This window comes from Sebastes fasciatus, chromosome 7 (genome assembly GCF_043250625.1).
Source record: "Sebastes fasciatus isolate fSebFas1 chromosome 7, fSebFas1.pri, whole genome shotgun sequence".
Lineage (NCBI taxonomy): Eukaryota > Metazoa > Chordata > Actinopteri > Perciformes > Sebastidae > Sebastes > Sebastes fasciatus.
The window spans coordinates 11,588,549-11,611,755 of record NC_133801.1 but is presented as its reverse complement, the minus strand read 5'-3'; the positions used below and the strand labels follow the sequence as shown (position 1 = coordinate 11,611,755).

The following is a 23,207-nucleotide window of genomic DNA, read 5'->3' as shown; positions in this document are numbered from 1 at the left end:
TAAACACAATCAGTTACTTTTACATCAACTCACTAAAAGCAACTACAATATGATTTGATAAGTTTATTTCTGAGCTTGGTAGGAAGGAGGTGCACTTGACCACGTCATGGGAATTTCAAAATAAAGGCGCATCTTAAAGATGATATGTATCTATGATTTCACTTTGCATTGGTGAGATCGGATTGTTGATCATTGAATCGATATATCGATCTAGATCGATGTATCGTTACAAACCTACAACTTAATGTTCTCAAAATCAAAATCTAGAGCAAAATACAGATGTCTAAATGGCACTAATGGACCATTAACAGATGTACCTGGTGAGGTTTCTATTCTCATGTTTCTTCCTAACCTAAACCTTGATCAATAATGACTGTAAGAAAGGCTATTATGTCATTTAGAGTTGAGATCAAATTTAATCTTTGACCTCCCTTCCTCTGCTATTAAACTACCGTGACTATGTAGTCTGATCATTGCATACATAACGGAGCGCTCCAGACAAACTTAATATTGTACATGCACAGATGACTCCATCCGCAGAATTTTAAATAAAAGTGCACAAGTGTTCAATCTTTACGGCGCCCTGGTAGCCTAGTGGTTAAGACACATGTCATATAATTATATAACATCCCCTGTTGCATTAATACTCCTCATTCTCCCTATGTTTCCTGTCTGTGTCTCTACTGTTACTATCAAATGAAGACAAAAATTCAAAACAAAAAGTCTTCATACGGCTTATAATGATAATGACTTTGTTGCTAATTCCAAAGCTCTACCGACACCCCACACAATTTTATCCAAACTTCAAACTAAATTTGTCTCTTTTTTTTAGGTTGCCACGGGTGACAGTTAGTCACGAGTACATTGGCCCGAGGTCCTACCAGGTCTCTCCCTTCACATCTGTTGAAGATGTCAAACAGTTACTCTACGAGGAGACGAACCTTCCCGTCAAAGAGCAACGGCTGACTCACAATGGGAAAGTGGTATGTTTTTTTTTTTTGCTATAACAGCAGAGTAAATATACTATACTACTACTACTACTAGTACTACTACTACTACTACTACTAATCATAAAGCCAATTTGTCACAACAAAACAGATCCAAATCATCTAGCAAAATGGTTATTAATTGATAATTAGGAAATATGTCTGTTCATGCACTGTATGTGCGTGAGGTTAATGTTTTTCATTTTTAGGTTGCTGCTTGTTCATTGTTTCGTTTTGTAATGGAAGGCTTCGCTAAACTATTTTCAGTCAGAAAAATATATGAGGCGCATGACAGTAGAGCAAAGAAAAACATTGGAAAGTAGCATTGCTTTTTTGTACAAAACACAGAAATCTAGGTTTTGAAATTGGCCATAATTAAGTATGTAGTTAAATCAAGATCCTATCCCTGTCAGTGTTGGGTGAAGGTTTTACATTGTTGTCATTCTTTGTTGCAAGGCATTAGTGTAGTGCTCATGACTCAAGTTTATTTTTGTTGTACATGTCGTATTATTTGTTTTCTTCTTGGATATTTGGTTTTCTTGCTGTTCTGTGGTTGTTACACATTTTACCAATAACACACAAAGAGAAAAGGAATAACTGAGGATCCTTTCTCTGATGGTAATTGCCGGCAGCAGAAAACAGATCTATTTGAATGACCTCATGCCATAACTGCAGGACATTGACCTAAACCATTGACAGTGACTTCATTGTTGAGGTGCTGTGTGCCAAGTTTCCCTCACAGGTTTAATTTGTTGTTTGCTGTGAACAGTTAATTTAATCATTTTTTTGTGTTGTTATTGATCTTATGACTGATTTGAGCTCGGTGATGCTCATAATTATCTATCTTATCTTATCTTTACTGCGAGTTTGTGCTGGATTGCTACAGAGTAATGCAGCAGTACTCGGATGACTGCAGTCAAATGATCTGACTCATACTGAGGGCATCATGACTAGGCACCTCATCGTCTCAGTGTATGGAACAAAATGCAGTAGTTTGCATACTGCTTTCTTAGCATATAAAACAAAATAATTGAAGTACAAAAAAAAGATGATATATATCTTCAGAGTAATTTTCAACATTTTAGAATTATCATTTCTTCTACCCTGAAATGGTGTATTTTTATAGATACATTATAAAATTATATGTCAATACTTTTTAGACAGTTTTATAAATTAAGGCTTACTATAAACATCTTATTTAGAATCAAACCAATGTGTCAGTGTTGTTAATTTGATTAATTAGTTACTTTTGTGGCAGATAAATGCACTGTGTGGCTCTTACGGCTGCCGATTAGTCGATTAATCGATCGTTTTGGTCTTAGTCGACTAATATTTCTTGAGTCAATTAGTCATTTTTTTATGCTTTTTTCATGCTGAATGACTTTTATCCAAAAAACGTATGAGCACATCTCTGGTAAACACAAGATTTAAAGTGGTGCTTTTGTGTGATTCTTTGTGGAGAAACTCTGTTTCACACATCTGTTCATTAAATCAACTAATAGAATAGTCTACAAAATCATAAGAGTGTTAGTCAACTAAGAATTTCTTTGGTCGAGGACAGTGCTAGTGGCTCTTGTGTGGTAGTTCGGGATGGTCGTATCAGTATCTGACATAACTGGACTTGATCCCCTGTCTTTGGGTTCAGCTGATGGAAAGCACCAGGTGGTGGTCAGTGCTCTGCAGCCCCCCCCGATCTCATAAGCAGAAATTAGCTGCAAGCCACTCCTACATACTAATACCACATATACCACAAGGTCAGCTCCGACAATGCAGATAAGAGTTTTAATAAAAGGAATATTTAAGTCTTGAATTACTGTTTCCTAGAAAAAAAAGATTAAAAATATTTCCATTGCTCCTTACAGATGTACGTATATATTTCAAGTTGCCTTCCTGTTCTGCCTAATGCAATTAAAATGTGCAGCAGTCTGATGGAGGAGGCACTGTGCCAGATACTGTACTTAGCAGAGGAGTGGTATGCCTTTTAGGGGAAACTGAGAGGCAAGTTAAACTTGCTCAAAAGCATTCTTCGATGTAAATGCCTGTCTGATGGTGCTCTCAAATTAAATAAAACATTCAGTCCAGTAGCCAAATGGGGTAAAACGCTATTACACTAGTAGTATACACAACAGTTAGGATGGAAAAATGTACAACCAAAGCACTCTAATCTATAGATCAGTGATTCTCAGAATGGGGTCCGTGGCTCTCTGTCAGGGAAATAATATGCTATAAATTATAAAAATGTGCTTCATCATTAGAAAGTGCATATCTACAGATGGGGACCATCTGCACCAATAAAACAAGCATATGTGTCCATTACTCCCCATGTTAGCTTTGGGCCAATAGAAACTCTGATATAATCGTAACACACAGCAATGAGTTCATTATTTTTAAGTTGAAGCACTTACTGAAAGTCAGCTTTAGACCGGTAAATTTAAATATCTGGATTAATTAGGACTAATCCAGTCTTGGTACTGTTCTTTTTTCTGAAAGCTTCTTAGATCAGTTACTTGAAATGTAGGCTATAAATGCTGTCAAGTTGAGTCCAAATGCAATGGACTATCTCATCTTATCTTATCTTAACATGAATCAAATTGAAATTGTTTACCACTATGAAACAGGTCTGAAGTATTTATGTTGTAAGTTAAGTACAAGTACAAATTGTAGTAAGCATATGCTTATAATTGGTGTTATGATTAAGAGGGGGGGATGTTCTCCCCTATAAGTTGTCTCTGGCCCCAAAGCGTTTGAGAACCCCTGGGATGAAAGTCGAATGCACAAGACATAAGATCATTTAAATGTTCAACTATATTGCTGATGTCTGAGTATGTTCTGTGTGGCTACATTTCCACCAATATCAGTGTCTTTTCTCACACGTCTTTGGCATGTTGAGACAAGAATACAGCTTGTCTACTAGAGCTCTCCGTTGCCCATATTAATTATTAATATGACATTTAAAGACTTAAAGTCCTTCATCCTGAATTGTAAAAATGATTATTGCACGGTGCAGCAACCATGATGACAGAGATTTGCTTATGCAGAGCTCAGTTTGCCAGACAGCATGTTGATGTGCAAAGACTGCTGAGTGCAGTGGGTCGCAGAGTCACCTTGAAAAGCCTCAAACAGCCAGAACAGCAGTATTGGGCCTGGTGCCAGCTCTGGCTCCCTACTGCATCGATTCTGAAAGATGCACCAGGAAATGATACTAATGCGTGCAATAATGCTGCCCAAAAGATTTAACTGTTGGTGGGGTGAGAGTGATGATGCATTCATTTTGATAGGAGGACAGAAGTCTGTTAATAGTTGTCGTAAAAATGACAGTGGGCTTTCAAACTGTTTCATGAGTGCATTGAGTAATAAAGTCGTTTATGGTAGAAGTAATTGGTTCATCATTCATTATATTTTTCACTATAACATTTTTGTGTCACACAATAGTAGTTTGTTGAGTCTGATTTGTTGCTCCGTTTTCTCTATATAACAGATCAGGCCATTACAAATGTATTTGTTTTCCTCAATAAAACACATTTTTGTCGTATGTTAAATTATGCGTTGTGTCCACATCCTACCTTCCTAGCTGGATGACGGCGTGCAGATCGGGACCTTGGTGCCTGCCGGGAGCCCAGAAGTGTCCGTCACGCTGGAGGGAAGAGGCCTTAAAGGAGGAGGTAGGATTAAAACCAACACTTATCTGCAAAAATAAAGTTTTTACAACAGTGAGGCTTACTCAACTTGACTTTTACAGGGAGGTTTGGACAGACTACACCGCCGCTAGTCGAATTTCTGAAAGATATTCTGAGGCGGTACCCTGAAGGTGGACAGATTCTGAAAGTAAGTGCTATGTTACATTCTTATTTCACATTTTTCACAGACATTAAAAGCAGATTTTTTGTGGATGTTGACCTGATACATTTTCTTCAAACTGGAAAAAAACAATACAGTTTTTAATACAATTGCCTCTTCTTTTAGTTGTTGTGTTAACAGGCTATGGACGATATTTCTCCCAGGCAAAGGCTTTAGTCAATAACACCGCTGTCATGGGATTTGGAGTGCGAAAATATGTCAAGCTTGCACAAAAACAAAGGGCATAGTTTTATTTTGGCTTTACTTGCTGGCATCAGCTATATTACCATATATGGTAGCAGCATTGCCAGGGGTGAGGTCCCGCTGGGGCCGTCCACTCTGATAATGAGCTCATTTTACTGTAAGGCTTTTTGGATAAAAGCATCCACCAAATAAGCTGATGTCATCATGCACATTACATTTCTTAAAAACACATTACAGACCCTGCCTTCATAAATGTGTTTGTTGTGTCTGATTTTGTAGGAGTTGATTCAAAATGCAGAGGATGCCGGAGCCACAGAAGTCAAGTTCATGTACGATGAGACAGAGTATGGGGTCGAGTCACTGTGGTCACCTAATATGGCTCAGCATCAAGGTGAGTAGTTACAGTTAACACAGCCCTTGTCTCAGCAAGAGTCTGTCCTGCTTACCTTAAGTATCATTAAGCAGGTGCTCTGTAGTTGATCCTCTGCTCTGACCTGCCTGTAAACAAGGAAAACACAAATACATTTGTTACAGGAATTATTGAAATAATAAATTTTACACTGTACCTGTACTGTATATGTATTTTTAGGTTGTCTTAACTTGTTTATGCTGACCTGGTTTCAACTCATCGTGTTGCAGGTACGGCATTGTATGTCCACAATGATGCTGTGTTCACTGAGGAAGACTGGAATGGGATTCAGGAAATTGCGAGGAGCAGGAAGAGAGAGGATCCTCTGAAAGTTGGACGATTCGGGATTGGCTTCAATTCTGTGTACCATATTACAGGTGAGGACTGTCCCGAAATGCTAATTATAATTTCTGTTATCAAATGCTTACTTACAGTACAACCTATATACTCAGCCTAAGAAACAAAGAATATTCTGTGTAAAGAATTGTTTTCTGTATAATGTATGCATATAAATTTTTTTTTTAAATTAGTAGCTGCATTGTAAATTACTAATTTGAGTTGTAAGTCAGAATCAAATCAGAAAAAATGATGTGCAGAAATTCTTCAGGTGACATAAAAGACAGTTTTAATAAAAGCATAGTTAAAGTTCCCAAGCTTTGCGATATTTAAAAGCTGACAACTTTTTGGAAGAAAGACGTTTTTTTTATGTTAAAATAAAGTAGGGCTGCAACTAATGATTATTTTTATTATCAATTAATCTGTTGGTTATTTTCTCAATTAATTGTTTGTTTTTCAAAAACTGACCATCATAATTTCCAAGAATCCAAGGTGACATCTTCAAATGTCCTTTTTGTCCAAAATCCATAAAAAACACAAAGACATATATGTAGTTTAGCTGCGAATCCTCACATTGGAAAAGCTGGAACAGGGAAAATTTGTAATTTTTGCTTGAAAAATTAAGTGAAAGGACACTGATAATCGTACACTATAGAATTAACAACAATTAAATTCATATTTTTTGTGTTTCTTCTTACTGTTTAGATGCTCCCAGTATATTCAGTGGAGACCAGATTGCCATGCTGGACCCTCATCAAACCCTGTTTGGTGTGCATGAGTCTGGGCAGTGTTGGAACTTGAAGAAAGACATTAAGGAGATCACAGAACTGACCGACCAGTTTACTCCCTTCATCGGGATGTTTGGGAGCTCGGAGAAAACCATTAAGGATGGCAGCTTTCCTGGAACGTTGTTCCGCTTCCCGCTCCGTCAGACACCCTCCCAGCTCAGTGGCAACATCTACAACAAAGAAAAGGTTTTGGAGCTCTTTGAGTCTTTCAAAGCGGACGCAGACACGGTGCTCCTCTTCCTCAAGAGTGTTCAGAAGATCTCCTTGCATGTGCGTGAGTCTGATGGTACAGAGCGCATGTTGTTTCAGGTTACGGCAACAGAGAACACTGATGATAAGTTAGAAAGGCCGAACGCACTGAAGACACTGGGTCAGGCTGTAGACGAGTACAGCAACGGGGTTCCCAGTTCTACCATCACGTGTGTCACCTACCAGGTCAACATAGAGACTCAGGATGAAACGGTTAAAGAGACTCAGAGGATGACGTGGCTGGTTTGTAATGGAGTTGGGGGCAAAGGAATGTGTGCTGAGTTGGACTCTCTGGCAGACGATTTGAAGTTCATGCCAAATATTGGAATTGCTCTGCCTCTTACTCTGATCAATAAAGAAGACAAAGGTGCCACGTCAGGCTTCTCAGGACGAGCTTTTTGCTTTCTTCCTCTCCCCCCCGGGGAGGAGAGTGAGACAGGGCTTCCAGTTCATGTCAGCGGCTTCTTCGGCCTCACAGACAACCGTAGGAGTATCAAGTGGCGGGAGGTGGATCAGTGGAGGGATCCAGCTGCCTTGTGGAATGAGCTGCTTATAATCAATGTCATCCCTAAGGCTTACTTCACGCTCATCACTGAGGTTATCAAAAGGGTACAGACAAAAAAGGACCAAGACTTTCCACTGTCCCCCACAGGGACCTATGGGGCCTGGCCAGATCCCAAGCAGGTCAAGTCCCGCTGGAAACCCATCCTCCAGCCGCTGTTTCATGACTTGCTGCAGCAGCAGGTCATCTATTCCCTCAGTGAGAGCTGGATCCAGGTGGACCAGGCTGTGTTCTCAGAGCTGGACGCAGACGAGGACATTTCAGAGACTGTGATCAACTACCTCCAAAGCTCAGGAACGCAGGTGGCAAAGGTGCCCGCTGCCTTGGACTCTGTCTTGGCTGCCTACATGGCTGAGTCCACTGAAGTAAAGAAAGTGACCCCGTCTTTGTTGCGGCAGGTGATCAGGAAGTACAAACACAAAGGTCCCTCACAGGAGAAGCTGCTGCTGCTGGAGTTTGCGCTTAGTGACGCCAATTACAGTGACCTCATAGGACTGGAGCTCCTGCCGCTGCAAGATGAGACATTTGCAGCGTTTTCATCCTCTGTCATTGAAAAGGATGCCATTTACATTCTATCTGAAGAATACCCCAGGTAGAGATATATTGAAATAGTGTATTTTCACTACCATGTTGTTGCAATTCTTGTCTAAATTACCTAAATTCTTTAGTCTCTCCTTAAGGTACATTTACCTTTGACTTTAAAAATGATTTTAATAGGTGGAAACTATTAAAAATTAAAAAGCCATTCATTTAAATATGTTGTGATTTAGGCTGGCTTTAAATAGGTGCACCTTCAGTTTGTATTATTAGTGTATCTCTCCTTTATTTATATACATATACAAGAGCAGATATTAGTGTGGATCATTGTGCATAGCTTTAGTAGGGCTACTGCAATTTGCAAAGACCATTTTTAAGGTGAAACATTTCTATATCAGAAAAGCAGATGCAAATTTGTGCAGGAATATTAAAAATCTTGTAGGTTTTGCATGCTAACTGAAACACAAATTAAATGAGAAAGTGCAAATGTTGCTGTCTTTTCATGAACATACAGCAAATTTGGTCCTTCATCAACTTCATCCAGCTATATTATTTCGGCTCAGCTATATTGTATTGTTTTATTTATTTTATTGACTTATTTAGAGTAAAATGACTAGATCAATAATAACATCAACCATTGTAAATGTAAATAATTCAACATTAAAACACATGTACACGTAGAATTGGGTTTGTTTTAAAAAAGAAAGTCTCACCTTTTTTTCCTTTTGCTTCGTCCTCAGGTCTCTTTATCCAGGACTTGAGGGTCGGTTCCTATTGGAGAGCATTAAACCTTCAGTAATGGACAGTTTGAAGAAAGCAACCAAAAGCAGAGGTAATGTAACATATTGAATTTACATGTAATCTCTTCCACATAAATCCATGTTATGTATAAATAACCTTCGTCCCAAACAGTGACCAGAAGACTTTTATACCGTAACATATTTTTGACCAATTTATTTTTAATTTTAAAAATAATATGTGAGAGTAAAGCTGTGATTAAATTCATAGATTTTTAGGGACAGCTTAAAGAACTGTGCAAAATATGATTTATAGATAATTATAAAATGTCCCAGTGTGACTTTGTGGGTTATGTGGGGTCAGCCATGTTGTAGTAACACTTGGTCACCTCACTCTCCTGTAGTGCCAGCAGGGCGTTAAAGTCACAGCTAATAGATCATTTATGAGTGAGAGACGGAAAGGGAAAGAGAGAGTGAGCATGCTGATTCATGGAAGAGTTGTTTTTGTGCTACACATTCCACCCAACCCACGAGATCAGATCCTGAGTGCACTCACTCACTGCCATACTCAACCATGATTATGACAAAAGGCAGTGAGCCAGGCAGAGGAAATATAACAGATTTGTTCTTTAAATCCAAGATGAAATACACAGAGAATATTGTAATTTAACATTTAACTAGAGCAATGTGGACTCCTATTCATTTTTATTTTGACTGAATTGAATTTTTTAAGAAATGTAGTATTGCCACTCCATTTTTCAAGTAAAATTCGGGTCAAATTCATCCCAGAACTCTAAAAATGTGTCACTTGGTTTACAGTGCAACAATATCTTTTGGGGTGCTCAGGTAGGTTTTTCAAAGTGTGTGAAATATTGATCCTTTTACTATTAACTAAAAACTAATACATGACTGTAAATGAGCATCATGGTAACTGCAGTATCTCACAGATACGAGAAGTAAAACAAACAACAACTCACATGTTTAGTTTCTGAAAAGTCCTGTCCTAAACACATTCACTCATCATCAATCTGACGTACTTTACACAGGTTACCTGTAGTGGGTCATGGTGCATTTTATGACTTGCAGTGTTTTTCTAGGTACGTGTGTCTTTGAGAAATGGTTTCCCCTACACTGAAATTATAAGAATGGGTTCAAGATTGATTGGATTTTAGTATAAATTCAAAAAACAGTGTATGTGTGTGTGTACAGAGCATGGTTTGTGCAAGTGTGTTTACATCAATGTGCTGAAATATTGCTTTAAGTCTTGAATGTTGAGTATGAAATATACTAATTATTAATATTTAGTCGTTTTTACATTAAAAATTAATTTAAAAGTTAATCTGTTTGTGCAGTGTTGCTCTCTAATTTATCTAGAAACTGATATAGTGGATTGTTAAGACAGTTTTTACAGTTGAACTTTCATCCTCAGACTGCTGCATCGTGCAATAACAACACTCTGTCAAACTTATAGTTAACATTTACTTCTACAATAATAACTGAGGCTAACTTAATTTTTCCTTGTTATTGGAACAGGAAGACCCTGCAATCAGCTACAAGTGCTGAACCCTGACCGATCAGCTCGACTCATCAAGGAAATCCTATCAACAGCCTGGCCGGCTAGAGACTTCATTGTCCAATGGGAACCTGGAAATAGAGAGTTGAAACATCCTACTGTTTCATGGCTGAAGGTGATTTGGAAGCATCTCTATATACATTTTGCTGATGACCTAAGTACCTTTGAAGACATGCCTTTGATCCCACTTGTGCCACTTGAGGAAAACATGGACGTAGTTAAGCTTCTTCGTCTCAAAACTCCATCCCCCATAATGCTTGTGGATGAGGAGGAGTCGCCGCTTTCTGAAAACCTTCTTGACATCATGGAAAAGCTTGGAGGAGTAGTGATAAAAAAGCTGGATTCATGTTTGCAGCATCCTTTGCTAAAGAATTACATCCATCCATCCTCTCCTGGTATGCTTCTGCATATTATGGATAGATTGCCAACACAGCGATTATCCAACCAAGTCTCTTCTTTCTCAGTCAAAGAGAAGATTGCACTCAGAAACTTTCTTGCTGGACTGTCTGACATTACAGAGAGGGAAAAGCATACCCTGCTCGAGCTTTCCATCTTTGAGAAAGTAGGGACCTGCTCTGAAGGTACCTCAGCATTTACATCACTGAGAGGAGCTAGAGCTTTACACCACAGAGCCAAGTATCCGCCAGATGTGAAATTATCCATAAATCTTGTGGGCTGTTGTGACGAGGAATCAATCCGCCTCATCAAGATGCTGAATGTAGAACAAGTGAAAACAACACAATGTTTGAAGATGATTATTCAGGATATTGAGCGGGGGTTCTACACAACAGATGAGATAACCCACGTCATGCTTTGGGCACTTAAACATCTGGCGTTTCTAAAAAATGAAAACTCATCAGTGATCGGCTGGCTTTCTGCTCTTAAATTCATTCAGATGCCTTGTGGAAAGTCAGTCAAAGCCTCAGAACTTTTTGATCCTGAGCTAGAGATTCTTCAGAATCTGTTCTACATGGAAGAGAAAACCAGGTTTCCCACAAGTACATTCATGTCTTCCCCTGATATTCTTCATTCACTCAGACAACTCGGACTAAGAAATGAAGTACAGCTCGGTGAAAAAGATGTACTCAAAGTGTCAAAGAAGATAGAGGAGTTACAAAGCAGCAAGGAGCCTGAGTGGGAATCCATAATCAAAAAGGCAAAAACACTCCTGCAAATACTTAACAGACAAACCAAGCTGGTAAAATCAGCTGATGCTCAGGCATCATTGCTAAAACTGAAATGGGTACCCGTCTGCAAAGAAAGACCTCCAACTTACCCTAAATCCCTTGCTTGGGTTGGAGATACTCTCAATATCTGCTCTTTGTCAGAGATGTGCGACATATCCCATGCAGTGCTTGTGGGATCTTCAGTAGCACTGGTTGAACACACGTCTGCAGGTATGAAGAAGGCACTGAAACTAACTGTAGAGCCACAGGTGGATCAAGTATTGCAGCACCTGAAAGCAGTGAATGACTGGCATAAATCTCAAGCATTCACCACTGAGGATTGGTATCAATTCCAGCAGATCTTGTTTGAGATATACGGTTTCATGCAGGCTCATCTTGAGGATGCTAGAGAAGCAATGAAATCACTGCCTTTCGAATGGGTGTGGACGGGCAAGACATTCTCATCACCAGGCCAGACGGTCCTAAAGCCCCTACCTGATCTAGACTTGCAGCCTTACCTGTACTCCCTGCCAAAGACAATAAGAAAGTTTCACAAGCTTTTCAAGTTTTGTGGTTCAGTTGAAGAGGTTGTGTCAAGCCATGTGTTTGATGTCATCAGCACCATCCGACAAAGATGTGAAGGAGAGATGACCAAGGCGGAAAGCAAACATGATATCATGCTTTTAGTCAACATCCTGAGATGGCTGTACAACAATCAGATACCTGTGGATACTAACATGCATGTGCCGATTCTTTGTTACAAGGACCTAAGCAAGCTAGCGATGAAGCCCATTCATGAATGCACCTACTGTGACATCAAGGTTGACGATTTGAATGACTTACTTGAGGATGCATCAGAGCCCATAATATTAGTCCATGATGACATCCCCATGAAAACCGCAGAGTGGCTGAAGGTGCCATGTTTGAGCACAAGGTTGATAAACCCAGAGAACCTTGGCTTTGAACAATCAGGCCAACGAGAACCTCTAACAGTGAGGATAAAGAACATCTTGGAGGAATATCCATCTGTGGCAGACATTTTTAAAGAGCTCCTCCAGAATGCTGACGATGCAAGTGCAATAGAGTGCAGTTTCCTCATTGACATGAGAAAAAACACTGACATTCGAGAGAATCTCCTTGACCCTGGCATGGTTGCTTGCCACGGGCCCTCCCTGTGGTCTTTCAACAGCTCTGTCTTCACAGACACAGACTTTCTGAACATCACAAGGTTAGGTGGATCAGTGAAAAGATGTGAAGCAGACAAAGTTGGCAAGTTTGGCTTGGGCTTCAACTCAGTTTATCACATAACTGATATCCCCATCATAATGAGCAGAGAGTTCATGATCATGTTTGACCCAAACATCAATCACATCAGCAAGCACATCAGAGACAGGTCCAATCCAGGGATCAAAATCAACTGGAGCAAACAACAGAAAAGGCTGAGAAAATTCCCTAACCAGTTCAAGCCTTTCATTAATGTCTTCAATTGCCAGCTTCCTCTAGCTCAGGACTCCCCATACAAGTACAACGGTACACTGTTCAGACTCCCGTTCAGAACAGAGCAGGAAGCCTCAGCAAGTGAAATCAGTAGTCTGTACTACAACACGACAGACATCTATTCCCTGGTTGATGAGTTCAGCATATGTGGCCATCGGTTCATTCTGTTTACTCAGCATGTTGGAAGTATGGTCTTAAAATACCTGAAATATGAGGAACCAAATCCAGCAGGAGCACAAGATGTCGTCACCATCAACAAAAGTGTGTGGTCATCCAAATCCTCATACGGACCTCTGAGTATCCTAAAATCTGCAGCAAGGGTTATGAAGAAAGTAGCAAGCACCAACAGGGTACCTGCTGATGTTCCCAAGTCCGGCTGCATCATACGCGTTTTGGTGGAGGAGTTTCATAACGTGTTCAAACGCATTGTCGATCTCCATTCACCACTGTTCAGAGGCTCAGAGGAAGATCCTAACCAGTACTTTGAGATGGCCGCTAAAGGTCTTCAGTCAAGGCGACTCACAGATGAAATGCCCCCAAAGGCAGTCGACGTCACCAACTGGCTCATTTGCTCATGCATGGATGCAACTGAGGCACTCAAGTTTTCCCTTAATGATAGTGGAAAAAGACTTGGACTAGTGCCTTGTGGAGGAGTGGCTGTTCTGCTCTCAGAAGAAGAGAATCGCAAATGGACAATAAAAACAAATACCACACCAATCGGTGAGGTGTTTTGTTACTTACCTCTCAGAATCAAAACAGGCCTACCAGTCCACATTAACGGCTGCTTTGCTGTGACGTCCAACCGCAAAGAAATCTGGAAGACCGACACCAAAGGACAGTGGAATTCTGTGTTCATGAGACACGTCATTGTCCAGGCTTATTTAGCAGCACTCGCAATGCTACGTTCAATGGCTGAAAGTGAAGAGCTGCTCGACTACAGCTATTATGCGGCATGGCCAGATCCAAGTCAGGTGCATGATGACTTCACACTGGTCAGCCAGGGTGTTTACCAAGAAATAGCCAAAGGAGGGGACAGTGAGCATGCAAAGGTTTTCTCAGACGGCAAAACCTGGGTGTCAATCAAATATGTCAGATTCCTTGATGATGCCTTACTCTGTAGGCCAGACATTGGTCCTGCTGCTTTCAAGATATTCTTGAAATACCTCAAGAAGAGTGGCTCACAAAACCTCTGTGCTGTTGAGCTGCCTGACTGGGTTAAGGAGGGATTTGATGATGCGGGATGTAAAGGAAAGTTGATGGAAAATACCCTGACAGAGAAGCAGTTCTTCTCAGATGTCTTTTTCCCTCACATCCAGGAAATAGACAAAGAGCTTCGAGATCCCCTGATGCATTATGTCTTGAATGAAAAACTTGAAGATTTTGCATCAATCCTCAGGGTTACTCCTTGTATCCCATGCTCTAGCCCCAATAAGGAACTGGTGTTACCTTCCAGGCTCATTCACCCAGAGGGAAGAGTTGCTAAACTCTACAACACTGATGATGGAAGATTTCCTGAAGGCACTTCTAAAGACTACCTAAACCCTGTGTGTTTAGTGAAGCTACTGCAGTTAGGCATGGTCAAAGATGATCTTTCATGGGAGGACATGATTGAACGTGCTCAATCTGTTATTGATCTTAATGAAAAAGATCACACAGCTGCATGCTTTCGCAGCAGTATACTTCTCAGTCTGATCGATGAGAAACTGAAGATGAGCGATCCAGGAGCAGCTGAGCTCTTAGAAAAGCTACATGACACCAAGTTCCTTCCATTCCTGACAAGACCTGCAGGCTTTTCACTGCCATGGCATGGGAACGACTTTTCCCCAACAACAATGTTCTCTGCGAGAGAACTCTTCACAACTGAACATCAGGAAACAGTGTGTCTGATGAAGCCAATCCTGAATGAGAACTCTCCATCTTTCAAAGGCTGTGGTGCAATGTCCTTAGCTGTGAAAGACTGTCTTGGTCTGATAAGGAAGCCCACAGTTGGACTGGTCATCAGTCAACTCAAGAAACTGTCTCAATCATTTGATGGTGTCACACTGTATCAGGAAAACATAACAAATGCCTGTTACAAGTTTCTTCATGAGGAAATGCTACAGGATGAGAATGCAAAAGGACAAATAACTGAAGAACTGAAAGAGTTCAATTCCATCCTGGTGGAGAACACATATGTCAATCCCTCCAAAGTTGCATTCCACCTGAACTTTGATGCAGCTCCACATCTTTATCAGCTCCCTAACAAATACAGAAACAGCTGTCGTGAGCTCTTTGAAAATGTTGGGGCACAGCCCAGCTTCACAGTCGAGGATTTCTCGACTGTTCTTGAAACTATGAAGCAAGAATGTGGGCGAAGGGCACTCACCGAGGAGAACTTCCAGTTGTGTCGTAGAATTATCAGTGAGGGAATATGGAGCTTGATACGAGACAAGAACCAAGAATACTGCCAAGCGAATTTTGGTGGGATTATGTTACCCGACCTCAATCTGACATTGCAGCCATCAAAATCGCTGTGCTACAATGACTGCCCTTGGATCAAAGTCAGAGACTCTTCTGTGAAATACTGCCACGCCGATATTCCAAGAGAGGTTGCTGTGAAATTAGGAGCAGTCCCAAAACGTCACAAAGCCTTGGAGAGGTATGCCTCGAATGTCTGCTTCACTCCACTTGGGAGCGAGTTTGGACAGAAAGAAAAACTCACAAGCAGAATTAAGAGCATTCTCAATGCTTATCCATCAGAAAAAGAAATGCTAAAAGAGCTGCTTCAAAATGCAGATGATGCCAAAGCCACTGAAATTTACTTTGTTTTTGATCCAAGGATACACCCCACAGACAGAATATTTGATGATAAATGGATCCCAATGCAAGGCCCTGCCCTCTGTGTTTATAACAACCAGCCTTTCACAGAGGATGATGTCAGAGGTATACAGAACCTCGGAAGAGGAACAAAAGAGGCCAATCCAGGCAAAACCGGTCAATACGGCATAGGATTCAACTCTGTCTATCACATCACTGACTGCCCTTCCTTCATCTCAAACAATGACATTCTGTGCATCTTTGATCCACATGCACATTATGCACCTGGGGCTACATCCGTGAGTCCCGGAAGAATGTTTAGAGACTTGGACTCTGACTTCAGATCTCAGTTTTCAGATGTTCTAAGTCTTTATTTGGGAGCCAATTTCAAGTTAGAACGCAGCACAATGTTCAGATTCCCCATCCGCTCTAAGGAAATGGCAAGGTCATCAGAGATCAGTTCTGTCCCTGCATCAGACAGAATGGTGCAAAACCTTCTGGATAAGCTAAAAACCGACGGTGCAGAGCTTCTGATGTTCCTCAACCACATGGAGAAAATATCAATCTGTGAAATTGATAATGCATCTGGAGAACTAAAAGTGCTTTATTCTGTGACAGCCAAAATAACAGATGGTGATCGGCTAAAACGCAAACAGTTTCATGCCTCAGTCATTGATAGTGTGACCAAAAAGAAGCAGCTCACAGCTATCCCAGTCCAACAGATAACCTACACATTGGACATAGAGGACAATGATGGAAATTTGACCACATGGATGATCTGCAACCGGTCTGGCTTCCCCAACATTGAAAATGTCTCAAAAAGTGTGATCTCAGCTCACAAAAATGAAGACATAACTCTATTTCCACGCGGAGGGGTAGCTGCATGTGTAAGCCACAACTACAAAAAACCACACAGAGCCTTCTGCTTCCTGCCTCTTTCACTGGAGACTGGCTTACCTTTTCATGTCAATGGGCATTTTGCCCTGGACTCTGCCAGAAGAAACCTATGGAGGGATGACAATGGAGTGGGGGTAAGGAGTGACTGGAATAACAATTTGATGACATCACTGATAGCCCCCGCATGTGTGGAACTGCTGATTCAACTTAAGCGTCGATACTTCCCAGGTCCTGATCCCACCATGACCGTACAACAAGGAACACCGCTTCATGTTGTTAAAGATACACTGCGGAAATATCTGTTCTTCTTCCCAGCCAACAGACTTGATATACAGCCAGATTGGTACTGCCTGGTTAAAGAAGTGTACAACTGTATCCATGCTGACATGAAGCGCCTGCTACCTGTAGTCAGAGCAGGGCACATGGACAACTCAGACATGCACTCTGTCATTTACATTTCATGGGTGAATACATCCACTGCAAACAAAGGCAGAGCCTTTTTTGATAATCTGCTTCAAGATGAACTTCAGCACTTGAAAAACACAGAGTACAACATCACCTCAAGGAAATCTGTGGCTGAAAATGTCTACAGGCTCAAAACCTTGCTCCTGGATATTGGTTTCAACCTGGTTCACAGCTGCGATGAGACAGCAAATCTCTACTTCTGTTTGGAAGATGCGGGGATACCAGTCAGTTATGTGACACCAGAGGATGTCCGCAACTTTCTTCACACTTTCTCATCACCAGACACATCTTGCCATGTTGGAAAACTCCCCTGCCGTCTCCAACAGTCAAACTACAAGCTCGCTCATAACTTGAAGCTTCTAGTCGACTATTGCTTCAAAGACAGAGAAGTGGATGAAGTCACCATTGAGGGTTTGCCTCTCTTGATAACAATGGACACTGTGCTTCAGGTGTTTGATTCCAAGAGACCAAAGTTCCTGACAACACATCATGAGCTAATCTCATCAAGGAAAGACCTGTTCATGAATACACTGTATATCAGGTACAGCGACATCCTTTTGAAGGCAGGAGCGGCAAAGATCTTTGACATCAGTTGCTTTGGTGACCTACTGGGGTCTGTTCTTCCAAGAGAGTATCGAACAAAGATCCCTGTTAAGTGGAGAGACACCTTTGCAAGTGAATCTTGGCTGAAGAATGTGTGGCACTTCATCAGTGAGAATATCGCTGTTAAGGAGGATCAGGTGGACATCAAACCCAGTTTTGACACAGTGCTTGACATTCTGAAAGACTGGGCTTTGCTACCTGGAATCAAATTCATGGCAAGAGAAAAGATAGTTGTCCCTGAGCATGATGTGCTTCTACCTCTGAGTTTGATGAACATAGCCATATTTCCACATGGCCAAAATGACAAAGTCTTTCACACCCTAATGAAAGCAGGGTGCATTCAGCTTGCAGTGAACAAAATCTGCATCAAAGAGAATCCCATCATGCCTTTTCTGGCACAACACACAGCAAACATTGAAAACCCATCAAGTGTTCTGAAGGCTGTAGAGTACATCATCCAGACATCTGCATTCAAAGCAGCAAACCTGACTGACAAAGACTTTGAGGCTCTCCTGCTGTATTTCAACTGCAACCTAGCTAACCTCACACAACAGGATGCACAGAGCCTAAAACTCCTCCCATGTTTTAAATCAGTTAATGGGAGATACATCAGCATTGCAAACTATGGGAAAAACTATGTCCTCGCAAAAAGCATTCCCACTGCTGACATAGACAAATGGGCTAACACAGCCTCCTTTGCCTTTCTTGCTGACAATCTGCAGCTGAAAGAACTGTACACCTTCCTTGGTTGCATGCCAATTGATGACTTGGAAATCTACCTTCAACATCTCCTGCCAAAGTTTGAGAGTCTTTCCTATGATGCCAAAGTTGAACACATTGTCTACTTGAAGGAGAGACTCTTGTCAATGGAAGAACCATGCGAGATGAAGGATCAGCTCTACGAGAAATTGGAGGGACTGTTGTTCATCTATGACTACTCAAACAGACTCAGGCCAACAAAGTTTTTCTATGATGAAGCGGAGAAGGTGTTTGAAGTCATGTTACCTACAAAGTCATTCATACCAAGAGACTTTTTTAAGAAAGTTGAGCAAGTGATAAAACCCAAGAACGGGACATTGTCGCTCACCTCATGGACAACCTTTCTGAGAAATATTGGTCTCAAACACGAAGTGTCACAGCAGCAAGTTCTTCAGTTTGCAAAAGAGGTCAGCATCAAAGCCCAAACAGAGAGCTGGACCAAAGAAAAAGTGCAAACCATTGTTGATGTTCTCTTGAACCACATTTTCAAAGAGAGGACAGATCTGTTCCAGGGTTCTTTTCTAAAAGAGCTCTCAATGATACCATTCCTCTGTCCCGAGAGAGCCCCCAAAGAACTGATCAAGCTTCATTCGCAGTACCAAGAGATGAGTGGCACACTTCCTCTGATTCGTTTCAGTGGGTCTCAGGTAAATCCAAAATTCAAGCAAACAGATATCATTCACTTGCTTTGGACATCTTGCCCAATTCTACCTGAGAAAGCAACACCATCAAGCATAAAGGACCAGGAGGGGAACACTCTCACTGGACAGGAACAACTTGATGAAGTGCTGAACATGTTAGGTGTCAACTTGGACCCACTGTTGGAGAAAGTCATAAGCAACTGCAAAAACATCTGCAACATATCCAATCCGGATGATGAAATGGTGAAAACAAGGAACAAAGTTCTAAGGTCCACCTACGAGTTTCTCAATGCAGATAAAAGAGATTTCCGTTTTCAACTACGTGGGGTGGCTGTTGTCATGGTTGAAGATGGCTGGAAATTGCTGAAACCTGAAGAAGTTGTGATTAATTTGGACAATGAATCTGACTTCAAACCCTACTTGTACAAATTGCCTCTAGAACTTGGTACCTTTCATCAACTGTTCAAACTTCTTGGTTCAGAAGATGTTGTGTCAACCAAACAGTATGTTGAAGTGCTGGGGCGAATATACAGAAGTTCAGAGGGCAAGCAGCTTGACCCAAATGAAATGAGAACTGTGAAAAGGGTTGTTTCAGGATTGTTCAAGTCCCTCCAAAATGATCCAGTGGAAATTCGCAAAGAACTCGAGAGTCTCAGAGATTTGATATTTTATATGCCAAGTCATGACGGTAGATTAGCAAAATCAAATAGCTTGGCGTTTGATGATGCCCCACACTACAAGAGCAGAATTCAGGGTAATGTTGGAGTTCAGATGCTTGTGGACATGAGCCAGTGCTATCTGGGCAAAGATCACACCTTCCACACAAAGCTGATCATGCTACTTCCACAGAAACTAAGGCCTAGACTGTTGAGTAGCATTCTTGAAGAGCAACTTGATGAGGATTGTCCAAGAATGTGCCAGTTTGGAGCTCTTTGCTCACTTCAAGGTCGCCTTCAGCTGTTGCTGTCATCAGAGCAGTTCATCACAGGACTGATCAGAATAATGAAACATGAGAATGACAACGCATACCTTGTGAATGAGGAAAAAGCCATACGTCTCTGCAAAGCACTTTGCGAAGGATTGAAAGTTTCTTGTTTTGAGAAACTCCAGACAACATTAAGAGTGAAAGGATGTAGCCCCATCCCACACAGCCGCAGCGAAACACTTGCCTTCCTCAAGAGGTATGGGACAGCTGTGATTCACCTCTACATCCAGCATTCAGACTGCAAAGACATTAACTTTCTCTTAGCACTGGCAATGACATTGAAGTCTGCTACAGATAATTTGATTTCTGACACATCCTATCTGATTGCAATGCTGGGCTGTAATGACATCTACAGAATCACAGAAAAGCTGGACAACCTTGGGGTTAAGTATGACTCAACAGAGCCTTCAAAACTTGAGCTACCCCTTCCTGGAACCCCCATACCAGCTGAGATACATCACACACTCCTCATGGATCCCATGAATGTATTTTATCCAGGAGAGTATGTTGGTTACCTTGTAGACTCTGAGGGTGGAGACATTTACGGGTCCTACCAGCCTACCTATACATATGCCATCATTGTTCAAGAAGTACAAAGAGAAGAGGAGGAACACACAAGTTTCCTTGGAAAATGCTTCCAGATTGACATTGGTTACAGTGAGTACAAAATAGTCAGTTCCCTTGACTTGTACAAATTCTCAAGACAAGATGAAAGTAATCAGGCGCGGGATACCAGTGCCCCATCAACTCCTACAAGCCCAAACAGTCGTTCGTCTGGTCCACGAGTGATCCCCCCTGCCTTCACCGGTAAGGAAAACCTCAGACCCCCCTCTCAAAAACAGTCTCCAAAAAAGATCAAGCTTCATGCATTGCCTGAGATCCTGAAAGAAGTGACCTTAGTAGTTGAACAAGCTTGGAAGCTTTCTGAGACAGAGAGAAAGAAGATAATCCGCCGATTGTATCTCAAGTGGCATCCAGACAAAAATGCAGAGAATCTGGACATCGCCAATGAAGTCTTCAAGCACCTACAGAGTGAGATCAACAGGATGGAGAAACAGACTTTGGCTGATCAGCAAAATACAGACAGAGCTTCCAGGAGAACTTTCTCCACATCGTCATCCCGCTTCCATTCAGAGAAGTTCTCATATCAAAGGTTTTATTCATCGTGGAACCAAGAAGCAACAAATCACAAGTCAGAGAGGCAACAGTTCAGGGAACATTATACAAGCTATGCAGGTTCGTCACATTCTCACCGTTTCTTTGTGCCCCCTACTTTCAAGACAGTTGGAAACCCCGTGGAAGCCCGCAGATGGCTGAGGCAAGCAAGAGCAAACTACTCCGCTGCTCGGAATGATCTCCATAAAAATGCCAATGAGTGGGTTTGTTTCAAATGCTACCTGGCCACAAAGCTTGCACTGATAGCTGCCGACTATGCAGTCAGAGGAAAGTCAGACAAAGATGTGAAACCAACGGCTCTGGCTCAAAAAGTGGAGGAGTACAACTCCCAGTTAAAAGGCCTTTCAAATGATGTTCAGATCCTGGAAGGATATGGTGTGGACAGCCTGAGAACTCGCTATCCTGACCTCCTGCCGTTTCCACAGATTCCCAACGACAGATTCACGTCTGAGGTGGCAATGAGAGTGATGGAATGTACCGCACGGATTATCATAAAGCTTGAAACCTTTGTGCAGCAAAAAGTATAATACTGTTGTTAAAGAGGACAATGAAACTACAGTATGCCTAGATCCTCTGTGGAATAGAGGACACCCATGGCTGTGTGCAATTCAGATCATGTGTATCACTTTGAACAAAATTGAAGTATCCAGCTGGCAGCTTATGGTACATATGCAGTTTCTACCTGTGATGGTGGGGCTGTGGCCCATGCACAGTAAATAAATGTATGGCTCCCGTAACCTTTTAAGCTGTCTCAATATACATTTGCTGTAATATGTGAAAAACGAATCTGCATATGCTGTACATACAAATGCCTAAGCAATATGTTTTGTTTACCAAAGTCCCCACATTAACTATATTTACTCTGAGTTAGATTAATAAATATGCTGCTTTTTTTACTTTATCTTTTATAAAAAAAATAAAAATATATATATTTTCTTGCTACAGAAAACCAGTTGAGTGTACTGAAAGGATGTGCTTATAATGAAGGAATAGATGAACTCTAAATGTCAAATACTGCAAATACTGTCATGCAACGTGTCCTATTTCTCAGCAAGTCAAGGAAATTACAATCATGTTTGTACATTTTCTTTTTTTTGTATTTTTATGGTTGATTTCATATAATTTCTGTAAAAGTTGTACATTATCTGTAACATAGCCAGTCACTTGTTCATGGACAAAGCACTTTTTTTAAACTCCTCATTTACTCACACCCCAGCAACTCTGGAGAATCCAACTGTAAATGGAAACCCCTTTACTTTAAATGCAATTGTTTTTTTTCCATTGGGGATATGTTTTTTTTTGTTATAGCTATGTTAAATGTTTGTTGTGTTCTATACTGTAACATCTGGTGACTTTTACATCATTACCTGTTCATATGAACATGAATGTGTACTCTGGGGCCCTACAGCGAGTCTGCTTTGATGACTAAAGTGATGACTGCATCTAGGCTTTTGCTTTAACGAGTCATCCAAAAGTTGCTTCTTTTTTTTACAGTGATGACCTGTTTGAGAATACTCAGTAGAACAGTGATAAAATGAAGAGCCATATATATGCTGATATATGGGCACAACCCTAACAAGTTAACTTTTGCCAGCATGAAACCATGTTCATACATTTTTGGTAATTTTAACTTTTACAGTTTAAGGAACATAGAGCAGCACTAAACCTTGGTGCTTGTGTGTTTTTACTGCATCATTGGCTTTATTTTACCTTTGAAGGACTATACACACACTGACCACGTATTGTAACTGTTATTTTCAAACATAATTTAAAATGTGCTTCTTGGTATCTGTTGTCTTACAACACCTCAAGCTTGAGGTGAGTCAGCCGTACATGTTGATGTACTGTGCCATAGGAAGGCCTAATAAAGTCCCCTTAAATAAATTGTGTCAGTTTTTGTTTCTAGGTTTATAAAGGACAGCACATTTGAAAAAGAACGTTACTACAATTTTGATTAAATTGTAATATTTTGTAATGAATATTTCATCTCATATCAAGTTAGCA

At 40.9% G+C, this 23,207-nt stretch overlaps 1 protein-coding gene across 2 annotated transcripts in view; it reads left to right on the top strand.

The window, feature by feature from the left end:
• Nucleotides 1-23,087, top strand: part of sacs (sacsin molecular chaperone) — a 29,707-nt gene extending 6,620 nt beyond the window's left edge. For both annotated transcript variants that reach the window (XM_074641574.1, XM_074641572.1), the window contains exons 4-11: nt 833-983; nt 4,558-4,648; nt 4,726-4,811; nt 5,307-5,418; nt 5,667-5,813; nt 6,478-7,963; nt 8,649-8,740; nt 10,179-23,087. In XM_074641574.1, coding sequence (XP_074497675.1) covers nt 833-983; nt 4,558-4,648; nt 4,726-4,811; nt 5,307-5,418; nt 5,667-5,813; nt 6,478-7,963; nt 8,649-8,740; nt 10,179-21,730 — 13,717 coding nt within the window. In that variant the 3' untranslated portion in view covers nt 21,731-23,087. The remainder of the gene's footprint in view (nt 1-832; nt 984-4,557; nt 4,649-4,725; nt 4,812-5,306; nt 5,419-5,666; nt 5,814-6,477; nt 7,964-8,648; nt 8,741-10,178) is intronic.
• Nucleotides 23,088-23,207: the final 120 nt, after the last annotated feature.